The 16,309-nt window shown below is 33.4% G+C and overlaps 1 protein-coding gene across 10 annotated transcripts in view; it reads right to left on the bottom strand.

Annotated features, from left to right (window-relative positions):
* MED13L (mediator complex subunit 13L) overlaps window positions 1–16,309 on the bottom strand; it is a 278,051-nt gene that overhangs the window by 220,137 nt on the left and 41,605 nt on the right. Inside the window, exon 3 of one of the 10 annotated variants that reach the window (XM_036353961.1) lies at window positions 9,281–9,380. The exons of 8 other annotated variants lie outside the window; for them this stretch is intronic. In XM_036353961.1, the coding sequence (XP_036209854.1) occupies window positions 9,281–9,287 (7 nt within the window). In that variant the 5' untranslated portion in view covers window positions 9,288–9,380. The remainder of the gene's footprint in view (window positions 1–9,280; window positions 9,381–16,309) is intronic. One more of the 10 variants, XM_036353962.1, reaches the window with a different exon arrangement.

A 16,309-nucleotide genomic window follows, 5' to 3' on the forward strand; every position in this document is an offset into this window, starting at 1 on the left:
CTAGCTATTGTGCCTTTATACTTGTTAGTCACTTACTAGACTACCTTTTCTTCTTCCTGTCCCTGAATCCTACATGTCCCAATTCAACTCTCTAAAGCATCATTTTAAATGTCACTTCCTCCAAACACTTGCTTATTATCTGGGTAACTTCAGGTCATTTCCACTCTTCCAAATTCCCAGGCACTTTATCTCTACCTCCAGGTTCCGACCACACGCGTGACAAAGTGCATTGTTACTGCTGATAGTCACACTCCTACCACCATCTAAACAACTTCAAGAATCAATGTCTGTCTCAGAAAAGAAGGGGACAGAGATGCTTCTGGATGCTATGTAAAGCAGTTGGAAAGAGGGAAAACCATGGCAAAGACTGCTCAAGAATACAGAAGTTTAGTTTAAAACTGTACTGGTTAGTGACATAAATACTGAGAGATTATGAAAGGTCACTTTACTGGTCAATATAAGAAGCATGCAGCCATGCTGAGATTTGAATCCATCCTCTTTTGTTCTATACTCACAAACATTCTATTCAAGGTAAAGGATACAAGCTGGTCAAAAGAAATTTGGTGGTGGTGTAAGAGATGATAATTGTAGCAAAGACCAACATGCAGTTGCTATGCTTGATTTAACATTGAAAATACCCAACAAAGATGTATCTAACTACAAGAGAGATTTGGTATGTGTGATATGCAAAAAAAAAAAAAAAAAAAAGGTCATAATAATATATGTGAATATCATATCAGCAAAGTTGATATTAAGAGAATACTTTGATTAAAATCCATTGTTTTTCACTAGAAAAAAACTTTAATTCTTTAGCATTTTTATATACATTATTTGTATACTGTATTGTGTTTACCACCCCAAGTCAATTCTTTCCAACACCACTTATTCTCCCTATATCCCACACCCCCCCTACTCCTTCAACAACAAGATTAGTAAAGTCCTATCATCATCTTCCTCCCACCAAAAAAAAAGTTCATGTCTAGCTCATCTTTCAATCATCCCATGGTAATGGCATCTTAAAAAGGAGAAAACGCAAACTTAGTTGACTAAACATTTTAAATTCAAGACACAAATCCCTGATGTCACAGCAAGAACAACAACTTGGAGGATAAAACACGAACAGAGCAGTACTACCACTATCAAGAGCATCTATCCCATTGCATTGTGTACTTCTCTAACTGTCCTACTACAAACTCCAAAAGATCCAAGAACTGAGTTGTCCATTTCCTGGTGAATGCCAAATACCTTGCACATATCTGGCCCATGTTCAAAGTACAATAGTACCCGAAGACTGAATAAACAAAAAGACACAGTCAGAGGAAAGAAAACCCACTTAAAACCTCACAAGCATCCTGAGAATTGTTAAAAATAAGGTGCACTAAATTCAAATTGTCATTAATTAAATTTCTGGGGGAAATAAACTAATTATATATTTCAAACTTCTAGAAAGCAGTGACCATGTTATTCCCAGCTCACTGCACAGTGCCTAATACTCAATAAATACTTGTTGAACTGAATTCCATACTTCCCTCCTCCTCCAAATATAAAAGATTTGGTAACATGTCTATCTAATTAGCCTCTTTCTAATTAAGTCTTTGCCAGTTCATTTTAGGAACTATTGAATTATATTTTAACCCAGAGAAATTCAAAGATCAAATTCATCTCACATAATACTTTTTAAAAAAACTAAAACCTAGAATATATATGTGAATATCAGAATAAAAGATGGGATTTAAATTTTTACAAATTTTCCTAAATGGTATCCTTAATCTTAATCTAGTTCTATACGTAAAAAACACAAAACTCTTTAAATCTATCATTTAATACATTAGGCAATTATTATCCACTGCCCCTAAATATAACAAAATCAGGATCAGTTTTAACTCTGTTCAAAACAACAGGCACTTGAAGACAATCCCTGAAATGCCAACAATTATAATTATGTCACCTAGCCAACATTTATAACAGCAAAAAACAACACACACAAAAAACCATGCTTTTTATATCCCACATGCCTTTATCCTGACTTTGGAATTCAGTTCAGTACTCCATGTACTTTTTGGTATTTTGCAGAAACTCAATCTTCAGAAAACAGCTTCATACTTAACACACCAACATTTTTTCTTATGACATTAAGACCATTTTGAGAAAAGGATAATGAAGTTGTAAAATATTCTCCAATATCAAATTTCTCCTCCAAATAACCCAAGACAAATTCTGTAATTTAATAGAGTACTTATCAGCATTATGCAAAGCACTTAAGACTAGCAGTAAAATATTCTCGATGCTGGTTTTTCCAAAGAAATGACTACATTTAGAATTCAATGGTAATTTATATTTTCCTCACTATTTTCATAAATGCAAAAGCCCACAAAGGATGGCTTTAAAGACATTTTCAATTATATAAGGAACACAAATGAATTTTTCAATGACCTAAACAAATGTGTACCTTAAGAATTTATATCTTACAAGTTAGAATGAAAAGTGTCGATGAATATTTAAGGTATAAATGCCAATTCTGGCCCGGCCAGTGTGACTCAGTGTTTGAGTGTCAACCTATGAACCAGATCACAGTTCAATTCTGGATCAGGGTACATGCCTGGTTGCAGCTCCATCCCCAGTAGGGGACATGCAGGAGGCAGAATATCAATGATTCTCTGTCATCATTGATGTTTTTATCTCTCTCTCCCTGTTCCTTCCTCTATGAAATCTAGGCCAAATCTATGGATCATTTTAGTCAGTCAAAATTGCTGGGAGCAGATAGAATAGCAATAATAAAGAGATGGACATTTTAGTTTTATTTTTTCTATACATAATTGGACTTATTTTCAATTTATACAGTGCTAAATTTTGAAAGTATATAAAAATGAAGTAAAGAGGAAGGTGACTATTCACAAATATAAAGAATTAAATTATATTATACATTTCTGCTACATTTTTAATAAGTACAGCAAACTGTTAAAGGGGAAGACAAATGTCTATTTCTACAGTGTTTCAGTATTATAACAAACTATTTATGAGATAAACTTTAGATCAGAAAACAAATATTAAAATGAAGAAATAAATTTATTTCAGAAGAAAATAAAGATTTCTATATCTGACTCATTCATGTTATGAATCTTTAAGTGATCTTTGGGACTTCTTTATAAAGGGACATATGAATATAAAGATTGATTCATTTTTTTATGTTCATAATGTGACCTGCCCTACCCAGTTTGGCTCAGGGGATAGAGCATCAGCCTACGGACCAAAGGGTCCCGGGTTTGATTCCGATCAGGGGCACATACCTTGGTTGCAGGCTCCTCCCCGGCCAGGGCCCTGGTCAGGGTGCGTGCAGGAGGCAACCAATCGATGTTTTTCTCTCACATCGATGTTTCTCTCTGTCTTTCCCTCTCTCTTCCACTCTCTCTAAAAGATAATGGAAAAATATCCACGGGTGATGATTAAAAAAACAAACAAACATAATGTGACCTGAGTTAAAATCCCTGAATAACCATCAAACCAAACCTTCAGAGCATTCATCTATTGTATACATATAACTTTAAATTTTTATGGTTAGCATTTATATCATTTCCATGGCAAAATTATTTTTAGAGTCCAATGTTAATACCAAAATTGAACTACAGTTCTTTTTCAAGAAGTGTTCAAACTTTTAATGCTTAAAAACTAAATTCCAGGAAGCTGCTCTAAAATTAACTTCAGCTGCCAAATAGCTTTTCATGTGAAATAGCAAAAATATAAATAAGCTATCTACACGGACTAAAACTACAATACGTAGATTACCTTAGCTGTTAGTGCTATTATAAACTGATAAATCTTTTCACAAAATACATATCCAATAATCATGAATAATTTTTAATCTCTATAAAGTAATAATTTGAATTATAGTTCCAATGACAATATGCTATTCCCAAACTCTTTTTCCTTCCACTCAGAGACCTAAAAAACAATCAAACTATAAACTGATTATTTATATAGCCAAGATCCAGATTTTCCACTCTCTTTCAGCAGGCTATCTAAATACATAGACTGGGTTTTAGAAGAGGCTATAACCAGTCAAGCCTGCTTTGATATACCAAAATTGGCAAAGATTAAATTTTGTAGTCCATATACTTGAAAATTAATTAGCCAAATAAGTTAGGTAAATTTTTAGGCACAATACTTAACCTTGAGAAAACTAAAAGGCTGGAAAACACTGTGTGGTTCTGCTCTTTGAATAAAGCATCTCAATGAATATATTTATTAGACTAAAGTCAGTGATTACTTTGAAGTCCCTCTTGTCACTAGTGTTCAACTAGTTAAATTAGGTTTCAGTATGGTAAAGACTGCTACTTATTTCATGACTACTAAATCTATCCTACCTATTACATAAAAATGAATTTCATAAACACAAAAGATGCAAAAACGAATCAGCAAATCTTAAATTTCTCCCTGTAAATCATTTAAGATTCAAAAAGAAAAAATAATTTCAAAACTACTTTCCACTCCAAGACTGATCATCAAGCACACAGCATGAAACCATGATGCCTAGCACATAAGAAGTGAATTATAAATATTTGATGATTGTCTGGTTTCTAGTTTCAACATATAAGTATTTCAAACCATCATGTATTCTTAGTTTATTTTATATAAAATTAGGTACGATAAATATAAAAACTATTCTGCACATAAAAAAAACAAATGTGGTAAAGAAAATAGCCTTAATATGACATGGAAGATGAATTTGGAATAGTAACCTTTGCTCATCAAATATCCCTGCTAAGTCTGAAATATGTAACAGTAAAAAACACTCTGGTCAGTTGATAATTAACATATACCACACACATAGTATAATTTTCGAGGATCAAATCATAATTCCCTATTTGAAACAATATTAAGACATCATTCTAATATTTTACTCTAAAAATCCATTTGGGAGCAATGTCATACTAGTAGATATTATCAATTATCCTTGCACAGTTAAAGCCAGAAAATGATCAATTATAAGACCATTTTTTTAAATCAAATGCCTACATAATTAAGACTATACTGATAATGTCAGGTGAAAAAAGAAGCCAAATTTTATCTACAATTAGAAATTATTACCAAAACTATGAATTGTAAAATAAACTGATGAAGATTTAAATATTTTGACAGTGTGGAGTTCATTAAAGGAAAAGTATGACTATGAAATGCATTTACATTTAAATCTATGAGCTTTTCATATTCACTGCCTGTTACATCATAAAATAAAGCTGTAATCTCCATACTATAGGTAAGAACAAAAGATGAGCTAATCTAAATGACTTCTCTATGAGAACAAAAAAGAGGCACAATATGAACACTTGGTCTTATTGTGGTTACTTACCATTCACTTATGGTATCTAGCTCTTCAAAGGTAAAAGATAAAAAGAATGGTAAATTTCTTCCTGGCCTCTGTTCCATTTTGGATATATGAGCATGGATAGGAAGGAGTAATCCACAATCCATGACCTATGATTCTGCTGAAAGCCAGCTGAGCTAAGGTCACCAATGGAAAAAAAGAATGATAGATGGTTCCTGGTCACGAGGTGTGATTCACTAATGATGGGAGGACTCTTCAAACATTCTCTGGGAGATTCCACATGTTACCAAACTGAAATCACACCTTAATACAGGAAATCTGAGCTACTGTGGGTATATGTGCAAGCGTGTTTGCAAGCATCTTTGGAGGGAACAGATCAACTTTGCTAACAGTCTTTGAAAAATGCCATTTTTAAATTACAAACTACTACCTTGCTATCTTAAATATTTAGAAAGTAGATGAAACCAAAAGGCTATTTTTATAACAATAGAAAAAGTATACTAACACTAAAAAATATCTATTAAGGATTTCATTGAAAATGTTGGCCTAAATCATATACTAACTCATTCTATCATGCAGTATTTAGCTATGGTATTAAAGTAGGCAGTAATTAATTTGGGATTTCAGGGTCAGAGGGAGAAAGCTCAATGACAGCTTTCCTTCATTTGTTTCTATAGTGAAACATGTAGTTCCCAGAGAGCCACAGCAAAGCAACATAATCATTTATATGTAGCAAATATCAACTCTAGTGTTGAGCTGCCAATTTATAACACAAGTAGGAAAGCCAAGGTCATTCAATCCATGATGTATTTACAAGTTAATAAGGTTTCTGGCATATGAATATTATTACACTCTTTTACCCATAAATAGCACTGTTCCATAATCCCTGTTCTACAGGACAATTAGAACACAAACTTTTTGCCAATTGCTCAATCTACCTGTTACCTACAACACTAATAAAGAAAATTTATAAAAAATAATTTTAATAAAACTTTTTAAAATAAATTCTAGACTATTAGAAAATAAGCAACTATAAAAAAGGAAGAAAATTATATTACTTCTTTTCAATTATGTGGTTAAAAGGAAATCAATTCATCAAGAATTATAGTCATATACTCCACTTAGAACAGTCTCCTGTAACAACAGCATGTTTTTCTATGTGATCCAGAATACTGAGAGGACTTCAAGGTACGCAACAGTACTAGAATGATGATCTTTACACAAACTCTATTACACTCATTCATTTACTAATCAATGTATTCAACAAATATGTGCAATACAATGATAGGCAAAAGTCACATGCAGGTCCTGCCCATCCAGGCTGTTTATAGCCTGCAGGGAGCTCCCATCTAGACCTTTCAAAAACTCTCAAAACCTCCAATTACCTAATAAGTACAAACGTCTTAGCACACATATGCATTTTCAATCAACTTCTCATCTTTAACTCTCACTCCAATAAATATTCCAAACTTTCCTATTCTATATCCTTACATATGCAATTCCATACATGTGAAATGCCCTTGCCCTGACATAGCCATATATCCAAATAGCTAAAGTCTACCCATTCTTTAAAAGTTCAGTTCAAGAATCACCATCTCCTCAAAGCTCTACCTCCTTCCATAGAACTTCAATCATATTGTGGCTCTCTTTAAGACATCTGTAATAATGCTCTGTGTACATATGCTATCTCCCCTATGAGACTGTCAGCTTCTGAAAAACAGAGTCTGTTTTTGATTCATTTCTCTATTCTGCATAGCACCTAACACAATGTAGACACAATAAATATCTGTTGAATACCATGTTAATTATAAATATGAAAGATCAAAAAACAGTGATAACACTTTATAAAGCTCAAAAAATTATTTTAAAACATCCTTCTTAGCCTTGTTTTATCATTGTTACACGATACTATAAATTTGCCTGTGTGGGCAATGCGCTGAATCAATACTAACCCCAGGACATCACATGGAAATATGTTTGTCCTCCTTGGTATCTTCTAGCTCACTGCCCCAACCATACTGGGAAGCACACTGATATCTGGACTAATCACTGATAATGGTATATATTTCAGCCACTTAACCTTTTTTTGTAAAATGGTATGTGCATAAGGAGGATGGGCTAGGGGAATGGGAAAATGTACATTTAAATCTGTTTGCGGGCTCAAACTGAGTTCTGGTTAATGAAGCTTTTACTGGAGCAATGGGAATAACTGCCCCAGCCACATTTGCTACTCAAGTCAGGAGCCCCTGTTTCTTTGTTGTACTCTTTGTGAAACCAATAAATGGCATGATAAATTTTTCCATAATAGAGTCATTGTCAACAAGTATGATTTCCTCTCTAAGCAATCAGAGTTGTGTGTAATTTGTCCAAGGATACCAAGGCAGACAGTCTTTCCATTATTAATATCTGCTAGACTACTTTTTTTAAAATATATATTTTATTGATTTTTTACAGACAGGAAGGGAGAGGGATAGTTAGAAACATTGATGAGAGAGAAACATCAATCAGCTGCCTCCTGCACACCCCCTACTGGGGATGTGCTCGCAACCAAGGTACATGCCCTTGACCAGAATCGAACCCAGGACCCTTCAGTCCACAGGCCAACACTCTATCCACTGAGCCAAACTGGTTAGGGCATGCTAGACCACTTTTTTAAAAATTTAAAATATAATGCCTGAAACTGAACTAAGAGTATCTAAAGTTTTCTTTTAGACTACATATATTTCAATGTCAATAGCATGTCCTCTAAAAACAGCAAACATCACCCTGGCCAGTTTTTCTTGAGTTTGATTCTGTTCAAGGACACATACCTCAGTTGCAGGCTCGATCCATGGCCCCAGTTGGGGCATGTTGTGGAGGCAACCAATTGATGTGTCTCTCTCACACTGATGTTTCTCTCTGTGTGTGTGTCCCCTCCCTTCCACTCTCTAAAATTCAATGGAAAAATATCCTTGGGTGAGGATTAACAAATTATAAAAGCAAACATCAAAACTGCTTACATTAAAACAAGTCCATTATTACCTATGGGGGGAAAAATCATACTGCCCTTATTTGGGCAGTCATTCCACAAATATTTACTTATTTCCTACTGGTGTCAGAAAGTAAGCCTTCAAGATTAGCAAAAAGCATTACGTGGTTTGGCTCAGTGAAAAGAGCATCAGCCTGTGGACTGAAGGGTCCTGGGTTTGATTCCGGTCAAGGGCACATGCCCAGGTTGCAGGCTAGATCCCCAGGAGGGGGCATGCCAGAGGCAGCCAATCAATGATTCTCTCTCATCATTGATGTTTCTATCTCTCTTTCCCTCTCCCTTCCTCTTTGAAATCAATAAAAATATATTTAAAAAAAAAAAAAACACTAGCAAAAAAAAATCTTGCCTCCCCCCAACCAAGGCTAGCAAAGTCATAAATAAAAGTAATTTGTAAAATAGAAGATATTCTATATGACATTACATGAAACAGGAGGAAGAAATTATAACAGATCTGTGATCACTCTAACCTTCATTTTACCGATGTACACAAAATCTTTTCCAACACAAAAACACATCATCTTTACCTAATTTTTATCTTATTCTTAAATTTTTTTAAATCAAACTAATTCTGCTGCATGATTAACTACAAACTGCAGGGTATTATTCTACCACAATAAGCTGGCAACCAGCTCATATTCAGTTGCACTATCACAGCACACAAAAAAGAACTAATTGTGATCATGTGGATATTGTGGAAGCCCTTTAGTTCAATCCTAGATGGGCCTCAAGAGGATAATGCTTATTCTGTTGAACTCACTGCCAAATCACAATCTGAAAGAGCCAGGATCAAAACAAGACCCAATTATAGAAAGAATCTATTTTACCAATGTCAGGTTTATAAGAAATAGGTATGTGGCCCAGTACTTATGGAAAATTGTTCAAAAATATTTACATAGATAGAGCTTTAAAGAAAATTATCGAACACTTACTTGCCATAATGATATTCAATGAAAATCTCTTCAGGTAACATCAGGACAGAAGCTCAGTCATGAAATACTTAAAGTAACAGAATCCAATTTTCATAATTCTCTAGTGATTAAAACAAATTTCTAAATTGTTGGGATCTTTTGGGAGAGGGGAGAAGAAGCATACTTATGTGTTTCTAGCATTAAAATGTTTTTTTAAAAAGAATTTAAGCCCGGCGGGTATGCCTCTGTGATTGAGCATCCACCCAGAAGCCAAGAGGTCAAGGTTAGCTTCCTGGTCAGGGCACCAAGTCATGGTCTTTTCCTAAGCTTCCGTTTCCCTTTGGCTATGCTAATGACAACAGTATAAATGGGAGAGGACACTCACTGAGTCCTTTCAATGAATGACAGCCCACAGAGAGCATTCCAAACTTCTTCCTTTCTTAAAAAATCCAAGTTTTATTTAGGGACTTTTTATTTCACTTCCTATATAAAAAAACTCTAAATAGTAAGACTGATCTGATGCCATCTGAATATGTCAGCAATAAACTTGCTTGTGAATTTTGAAGCAAAAGTTGTTTTTCTCTGTAAATGCAATTTTATATCCCTACCACATTCACTTTTAATGTTCAAACATATCTTTTCTAGGATTAATTAGGCCCTTAAATTCTAGTAATACCTAGATGTTTTCTCCAATTTACCATATTCAGATTCTTACATGAACCTCCCTGAATGAGATAAAACAAAGAAATTGTTTTACTGGGCAAAGAAATCTATGCCACTTTCATGTACAAGAACCTCTTCTAAATCTTAAAGTTATCTATTAAAGAACAAGATTTTGAAATAAAATATACACAAAGGAAGAAAGAATCCAAGAGGCTACCCTTAAAATTGCTAGGCTAAATACTTGGATTTCAGTCACAATGTCTATCACAAAAATTTTATTTAAATATCAAGGGGGAAAAAACAAATAGCTAATTACCTAGCTTTAGTTTAATTTTCAACACTACTTATTCCATTACTGGGGGTTTTACTCAGGTTTACTTTATACATGTAGGTGAGTTTATATCAATTCAAAAATATTAAACCATAATGCCTATACGAAGCAAAACATAAATGTCTCCCACCAATCACCTGATTAGATTTAACACTTCCCTAAAGCAACAACCTTTAAATTATAATTTTTTACCAACTGTTTAATTTTCATTTTATTAGAACGTAAGCCCTTTACATGCTATTTCACCACAATTGCAATATAAATGTCTCATTTTTCATAGAAAAAACTAATTACATGGTTCAGGAAGTTGCCTGCGGTAACACATCGATTTTATTTACATTCAAAAGTTAGACTTTAGCTTGTCCTCTCAATTTCAAGCACATTTAGCTTAATTATTCCATCTAATCCATTAGATCTTTTTTCTAGATATTATGTTTTATTGAATTTATTGGGGTGACATTGGTTAACAAATAATCCATTAGGTCTTTTTTTATTCTTCATATGAAAAAATTCTGAAATCATTATGATCTTAGCATAATATTACAATAAAAAAATTTATTGCTTACCAAAGTCTTAATATTTATTTCATTCTATCCATTAAGGATATAATTTATAATTTTCTACTAAATCTAATATTTCAGTACAATGCACTACAATCATTTGGGTAATCATCATACTAATTGTGTAATTTTAGCAAAATAATTCTTTCAAACTAAACACAGGAAATAGAACAAAAGTTACTTTAAAGTCAGAAATTTTTTATCAAGACTTGAATAATTTAGATCCCAGTAAAAAGAAGGAACAGTTACTTTATAAACTATTTAGACCTAGCTACCATTTACCACTGGGCATTTTGCCCCTACACTGACAGCAAAGCTGATTCCTAAGATTTCTAATACTAATATTGGACAATCATTCTTTATAAGTGGATAGATATCTTCCTATTACAATTTTCAATTGTCTTAATCAAAATGAAAAGGGAACTCTGGCTGGGTAGCTTAGTTAGTTGGAGCATCGTCCCAATACGCCAAGGTTTCGGGTTCGATTTCTGGTCAGGGTACATACAAGCATCAACCAATGAATGCATAAGTGAATGGAACAACCAATCAATGTCTGTCTGTCTGTCTCTCTCTCTCTCTCTCTCTCTCTCTCTCTCTCTCTCTCTCTTCTCTCTTCCCCCCCTCTCAAATAATTTCTTTTAAAATGAAAAAGGATAGCACATAATTTTAAAATAAAATTGCACATTTATAGCTAATGTTCTTTATAGAACATACACAAAATAAAATGGATTTTTGTACCTCCTTAGGAATTAGAAACAAAAATAATGCCAATTTTAATTGGGTTTCAATCTTTCCACATTATCAAATCATTTAAAATGTTAAGTACTTTTATAAGTCAACCTCTAGGAGTTATGTTATATTAGAACTATATACGACAGGCTTCATTCATTCAACAAACATTACTAAGTACATACTAGACTCTATACAATACTTCTCCTTCAGGGCTAGGGACTCTTAATGATTTGGGTCAAGCCATTGCCAGTCCCTAGAAGTCTGTACTTGCTCTTCATAATATTTTGGGACTTCAAGATTGCATATCTTTCCTGCCACTGACTAATAGGCAATGAAATGGCCAGAAGATTGTGTTTATAAAATGATTTTGTTTGGTTGATGAGAAGTCAATTTAGCATTCTATATTAATCTCTAAAATTCAAAATCACTGGTATTTTTAAATTTAAATAAATCTGTATCCTAAACTAAACAGAATATTTAAGTTCATAGTTCAATTTAGAATAAAATAATTTATTAAATACTAAGGTCTTCCTACTCATACTCATCTTGTGTATGATACTCCTAATTCTTTATTTTTCTGATCAGAGACCTAGAATGCCTCAAAATTTATCAAATTAAATCCAAATTCCTCACCCTTGCTTCAGTGTACTCCACACTTTGCCCCCCACCCCTTCCCAGGCTTTCAGTCTCCCTGATTATTTCAATCATACCCCAAGCTCTGGGCAAACCGGCTCTCCCCATAATTTGTTCACTGCCCACAGGCTCTTTGTAAGGCTACTTCTCCTGACTAGAATGAGTTCTATCCCAACCTAGATAACTTCTATCTAACCTGTAAGCCTCACCAACTCTGGGCTTCCCAATACTCCACTGCATCACAATTAAGGATTCATTTAGTTTATACCAATAAGACTGTGAGCTCCTTAAAGCTAAGGACTCATTTTACATACCCAGAACTTACCACAGCTCTTGCCTAACAGATGTTAAATAGGCAAACCAGAAACCAAAAAGGTTATCAACCTTGGCACTAAGACTCACGGTGTTCTTGTTGTAAGTTTATGTCTGCCCACTTGGAAAGTAATCAATCTACTATGTTTCTCTTTGCTGTATGAGTTACAGTGTTCTCTGCATTACCAATATTTGTGTGCTTGTCTTATACCATTTTTAAATTATCAGCTTATCAAGAGAAGAGATTACATCAAACCAACTGGAGCCACTGATACAGATACTCATGGATGACACAAGGAAGAACATGTTCAGCCAATTCCCTGCTTCAGCACCACCATGTGGAGAAGACAGAAAAGTTACAAACCTACCTCACAGGTAACCAAGAAAATCAAATCTTAAGTTCTGACCTCTTTAAAACACAGCTTAAGATTTATTAGGAAACTTTGTTTACAGTTTAAGTCTAGACAAATTTCATATGAGCGGGGTTATCTTCAATGCCTTAGACACTTTACTATTTCCAGTTATTCCACCCAAACAGTACAATTCAAAACTCAAAAATGATTATTCAAAATAAAAGTATACTTTAAAAATCAATATTTGATGAACATTGAATGTTACACAGAACAGACCAATTGTATAAAAAAATAACAAAATGTTTTAATTTTGATGTATGAGTCAACTGTTCTCATTGTAGTACCAGCAGTAATAGTTACAATTATTGATTATTCTCTGCTATTTTAAGTACTTTAACTTTTTTATCCTTATAACCCAATTTACAGTGAGGATGCTACCACACTGCTAAGTTAAATAACTTGGCCGAGAATACACAGCTAGCAACAATTCAAACCCAAGCCCATTCTATGTACCACTAGGCCATCTTATTAAAAAAAAAAAAGTCTAATATGCTAAGTGTCCACCATTCAACCAGTCGCTATGACGCGCACTAACCACCAGGGGGCAGATGCTCCAACCAGTAGGTTAGCTTGCTGCTGGGGTCCAGCCGATCAGGACTGGGGGAGACAGGCCGGACACGCCCTGTCAGCCCAATCGTGCACCAGTGGGGTCCCTCGGCCTAGCCTGAGCCTTCTCTCAATCCAGGACCCCTTGGGGGATGTCCACAGGCCAGGCTGAGGAACCCTACCAGTGCACAAATCCGTGCACAGGGCCTCTAGTACAATATAAACAACAATAAGTTATAGGGATCGGCTATAAATGTGTTTTGTTTTCTCTCAGACTATTTTATATAGGTATTTCAAGCATTTAAACAAAAACTCTAATATTACAAAACCAACTTATGTGTGTATCGTTAGGATTATTCTCTATAGGGCTTCTTCATACATTTACATTTAAGATGACTGCTTTGGTATTGTATTTTACTGTCAGGTTTATTAGTGGTATCCAGTATGGGTACACCATAAAGACAAAGTGAAATGCCTAATAACAAAGTCAAAACACATTTTAAGAAATAGTAAATAAGATGGCCCTATAAAAAGAAAATGTTACCAATATAATAGTACTATCATGTTTAATGTTAACAGGGTTCTGCCAAAAGTTATTTTACCCAAAATGAAATGACTCATATATATTAATAGAGAATGAAATAGATGGCCAAAATCCTCAATTTTATGAATAGCAATTAAAATATTCCCTTCATATCCTTCATTATTTTTCATGATTTCTCTGCTTGTCTTATTCTCCCTCACTTAAAACAAGGTTGTCTTTATGCTATTCATTTTTCTAATTAAGTTTCAAATATTTTCTAATATTATGTTGAACCATTTTAAATTACCCTTTTTAACCACTTTATCTACAAAACTGGACGCTTCATATGCTTCAATCAAATAACTTTCAGAAATTCAACATAAAAAAGAATAGATGTGCTTAACAAAGTTATGACTGTTCCATCACTGTAATACTTTTCTAGTGGCTCAGAAAGGAATAAACACTATATAGTTTTTTGGACTCAATAGGAAAGAAGATAAAAATAAATTATTCTCATGAGAAAACATTCACAATATAATGTTAAGGAAAAGGACTGAATTACAAACCAGTATAATACCAATTTCATTTATACATAAAAACACCAAATATTGAAACTGGTCTAGACTTTAGGTTTTGTTTCTTTGTTCTCTTCATTTGGCAGTTCTGTTTCCCTAATTCCCTAATTAAAATGTATTATTTCTGTAATTTATAAAAAAAGAAATTTAAAGTTAATCTTTGCTTAATTCTTTACCACGAAGATACTTAATACATTAATGAATCTACATATGTTATCTAAGGCAACTATAAAAAATTTAAATAGTCTACATCTTTTTATTTAACTCAGTAACATACAAAGTCCATGAGAAATAACACAATAACTTAAGTTATTTCTAAGAATGATGATCATGTGCTTTGTTGGTATGAATAAATAACTTTATACATCAACTAATATGCCTAATAGACAGTTGGGTTTTATTTCATCATTATAAAATGATAATTTGTGTGCTTAACAAATAGAGACCAGACCAAAAAGTTAAAACATAAAGGATCAGTGTGGAGTGGAGAAATGGAAGGAGACTGAGTTAGAAAAGAATCATGAAAAATAAAGGTGAGAAAAACTAAAACAAACAAATGTTATATGGCTCTACTACATATATAAAAAAAATTTTTAAGCAACAAAAATGTATGTTTTGATATTTAAATGAACAGATACAAGTTTTAGAAGTATCTTCTAGGAGGTTTCTTATTTTTAAAATTCTGATCAGTGAAATCCAGGTGTTAAGAATTTTTTTTTTGTTAAGAAGTAATTTTACCTGAGTTCACTGCTAACTACATGAAATAGCTCTGAGATATATATATTAGTTCTGAGATTTTGCTGCTTAAGCACCTAAGTTAGCAATCTTACTCAGAAAGGGTTCTTACATTTACATGCCAAGTACTCTAAAAATATGGGGAGAAAGGTTTGAGTTGAATAGACAAATGGACCATAAGGTAAACAGCTCAAATTAGTCCTCTGTGGTTTACTGCCCTCTGGCTGTTGTGGCAGGAGATATCACAGATAAGAGTGACTGCATTAAAAAGCTATGAAGGTATCAAGCAAAAGTTAGCAGGAAATCCTCCAGGCAAATTTAGAAACTTTAGGATAGACTCTCAATATACGTTAAAGTTAGTTTTACTCCTTTCTTTAAAAAAAAAAAAAGAAAACAACAACATGTCAACTAACAAAACATTTCAAACACTATCTAAAGTTTTCAACCACAAATTAACAAAATATAGAGTAGTTTGGACATAAAAGGTGGCCCTAAGAGAGTAAGACAAAAAGAGTTAATGCCTTACCCTAACTAAAGATCAGAATCAGTTTTGATTTAGAAAAATTCCTGAGCATGCAAGATGGAAACATTTGGGTAAAGAGGCAAAATCTTTTATCAGAAATTCCAAAATATTGATAAAACTTCCTCTAATTATAAATCTGTGGTATATACAAAATGTAGATCTTAGACTAATGAAACTCTTACAATAATTCAGTTTCTAGGTATCAGATGTAATCTGAAGTTAAAAATTAGGAAACACTGAGACAAATATTTCCTGGAATCACCGAATTACATAAAATGCAGGAACAAAACAAAAGAAAACTTGCTACACCAATATCAGACCAGATCATTTATATTAATATTTCTTCAAAATACTAGCCAATGTCATCTCATAATTTTGTCCAATAAGGTCTGCACTAATTTTCTATTATCATTTTATAATTTCCACCAGAGTTCTGCTGGCAATAACCACACAGCTACAGCCCAAGAAAAAACTGTTCATTTCACTGAACTGCCAATTATAATT

Source organism: Myotis myotis, unplaced genomic scaffold (assembly GCF_014108235.1).
Source record: "Myotis myotis isolate mMyoMyo1 unplaced genomic scaffold, mMyoMyo1.p scaffold_m19_p_20, whole genome shotgun sequence".
NCBI classification, from domain to species: Eukaryota; Metazoa; Chordata; class Mammalia; order Chiroptera; family Vespertilionidae; genus Myotis; species Myotis myotis.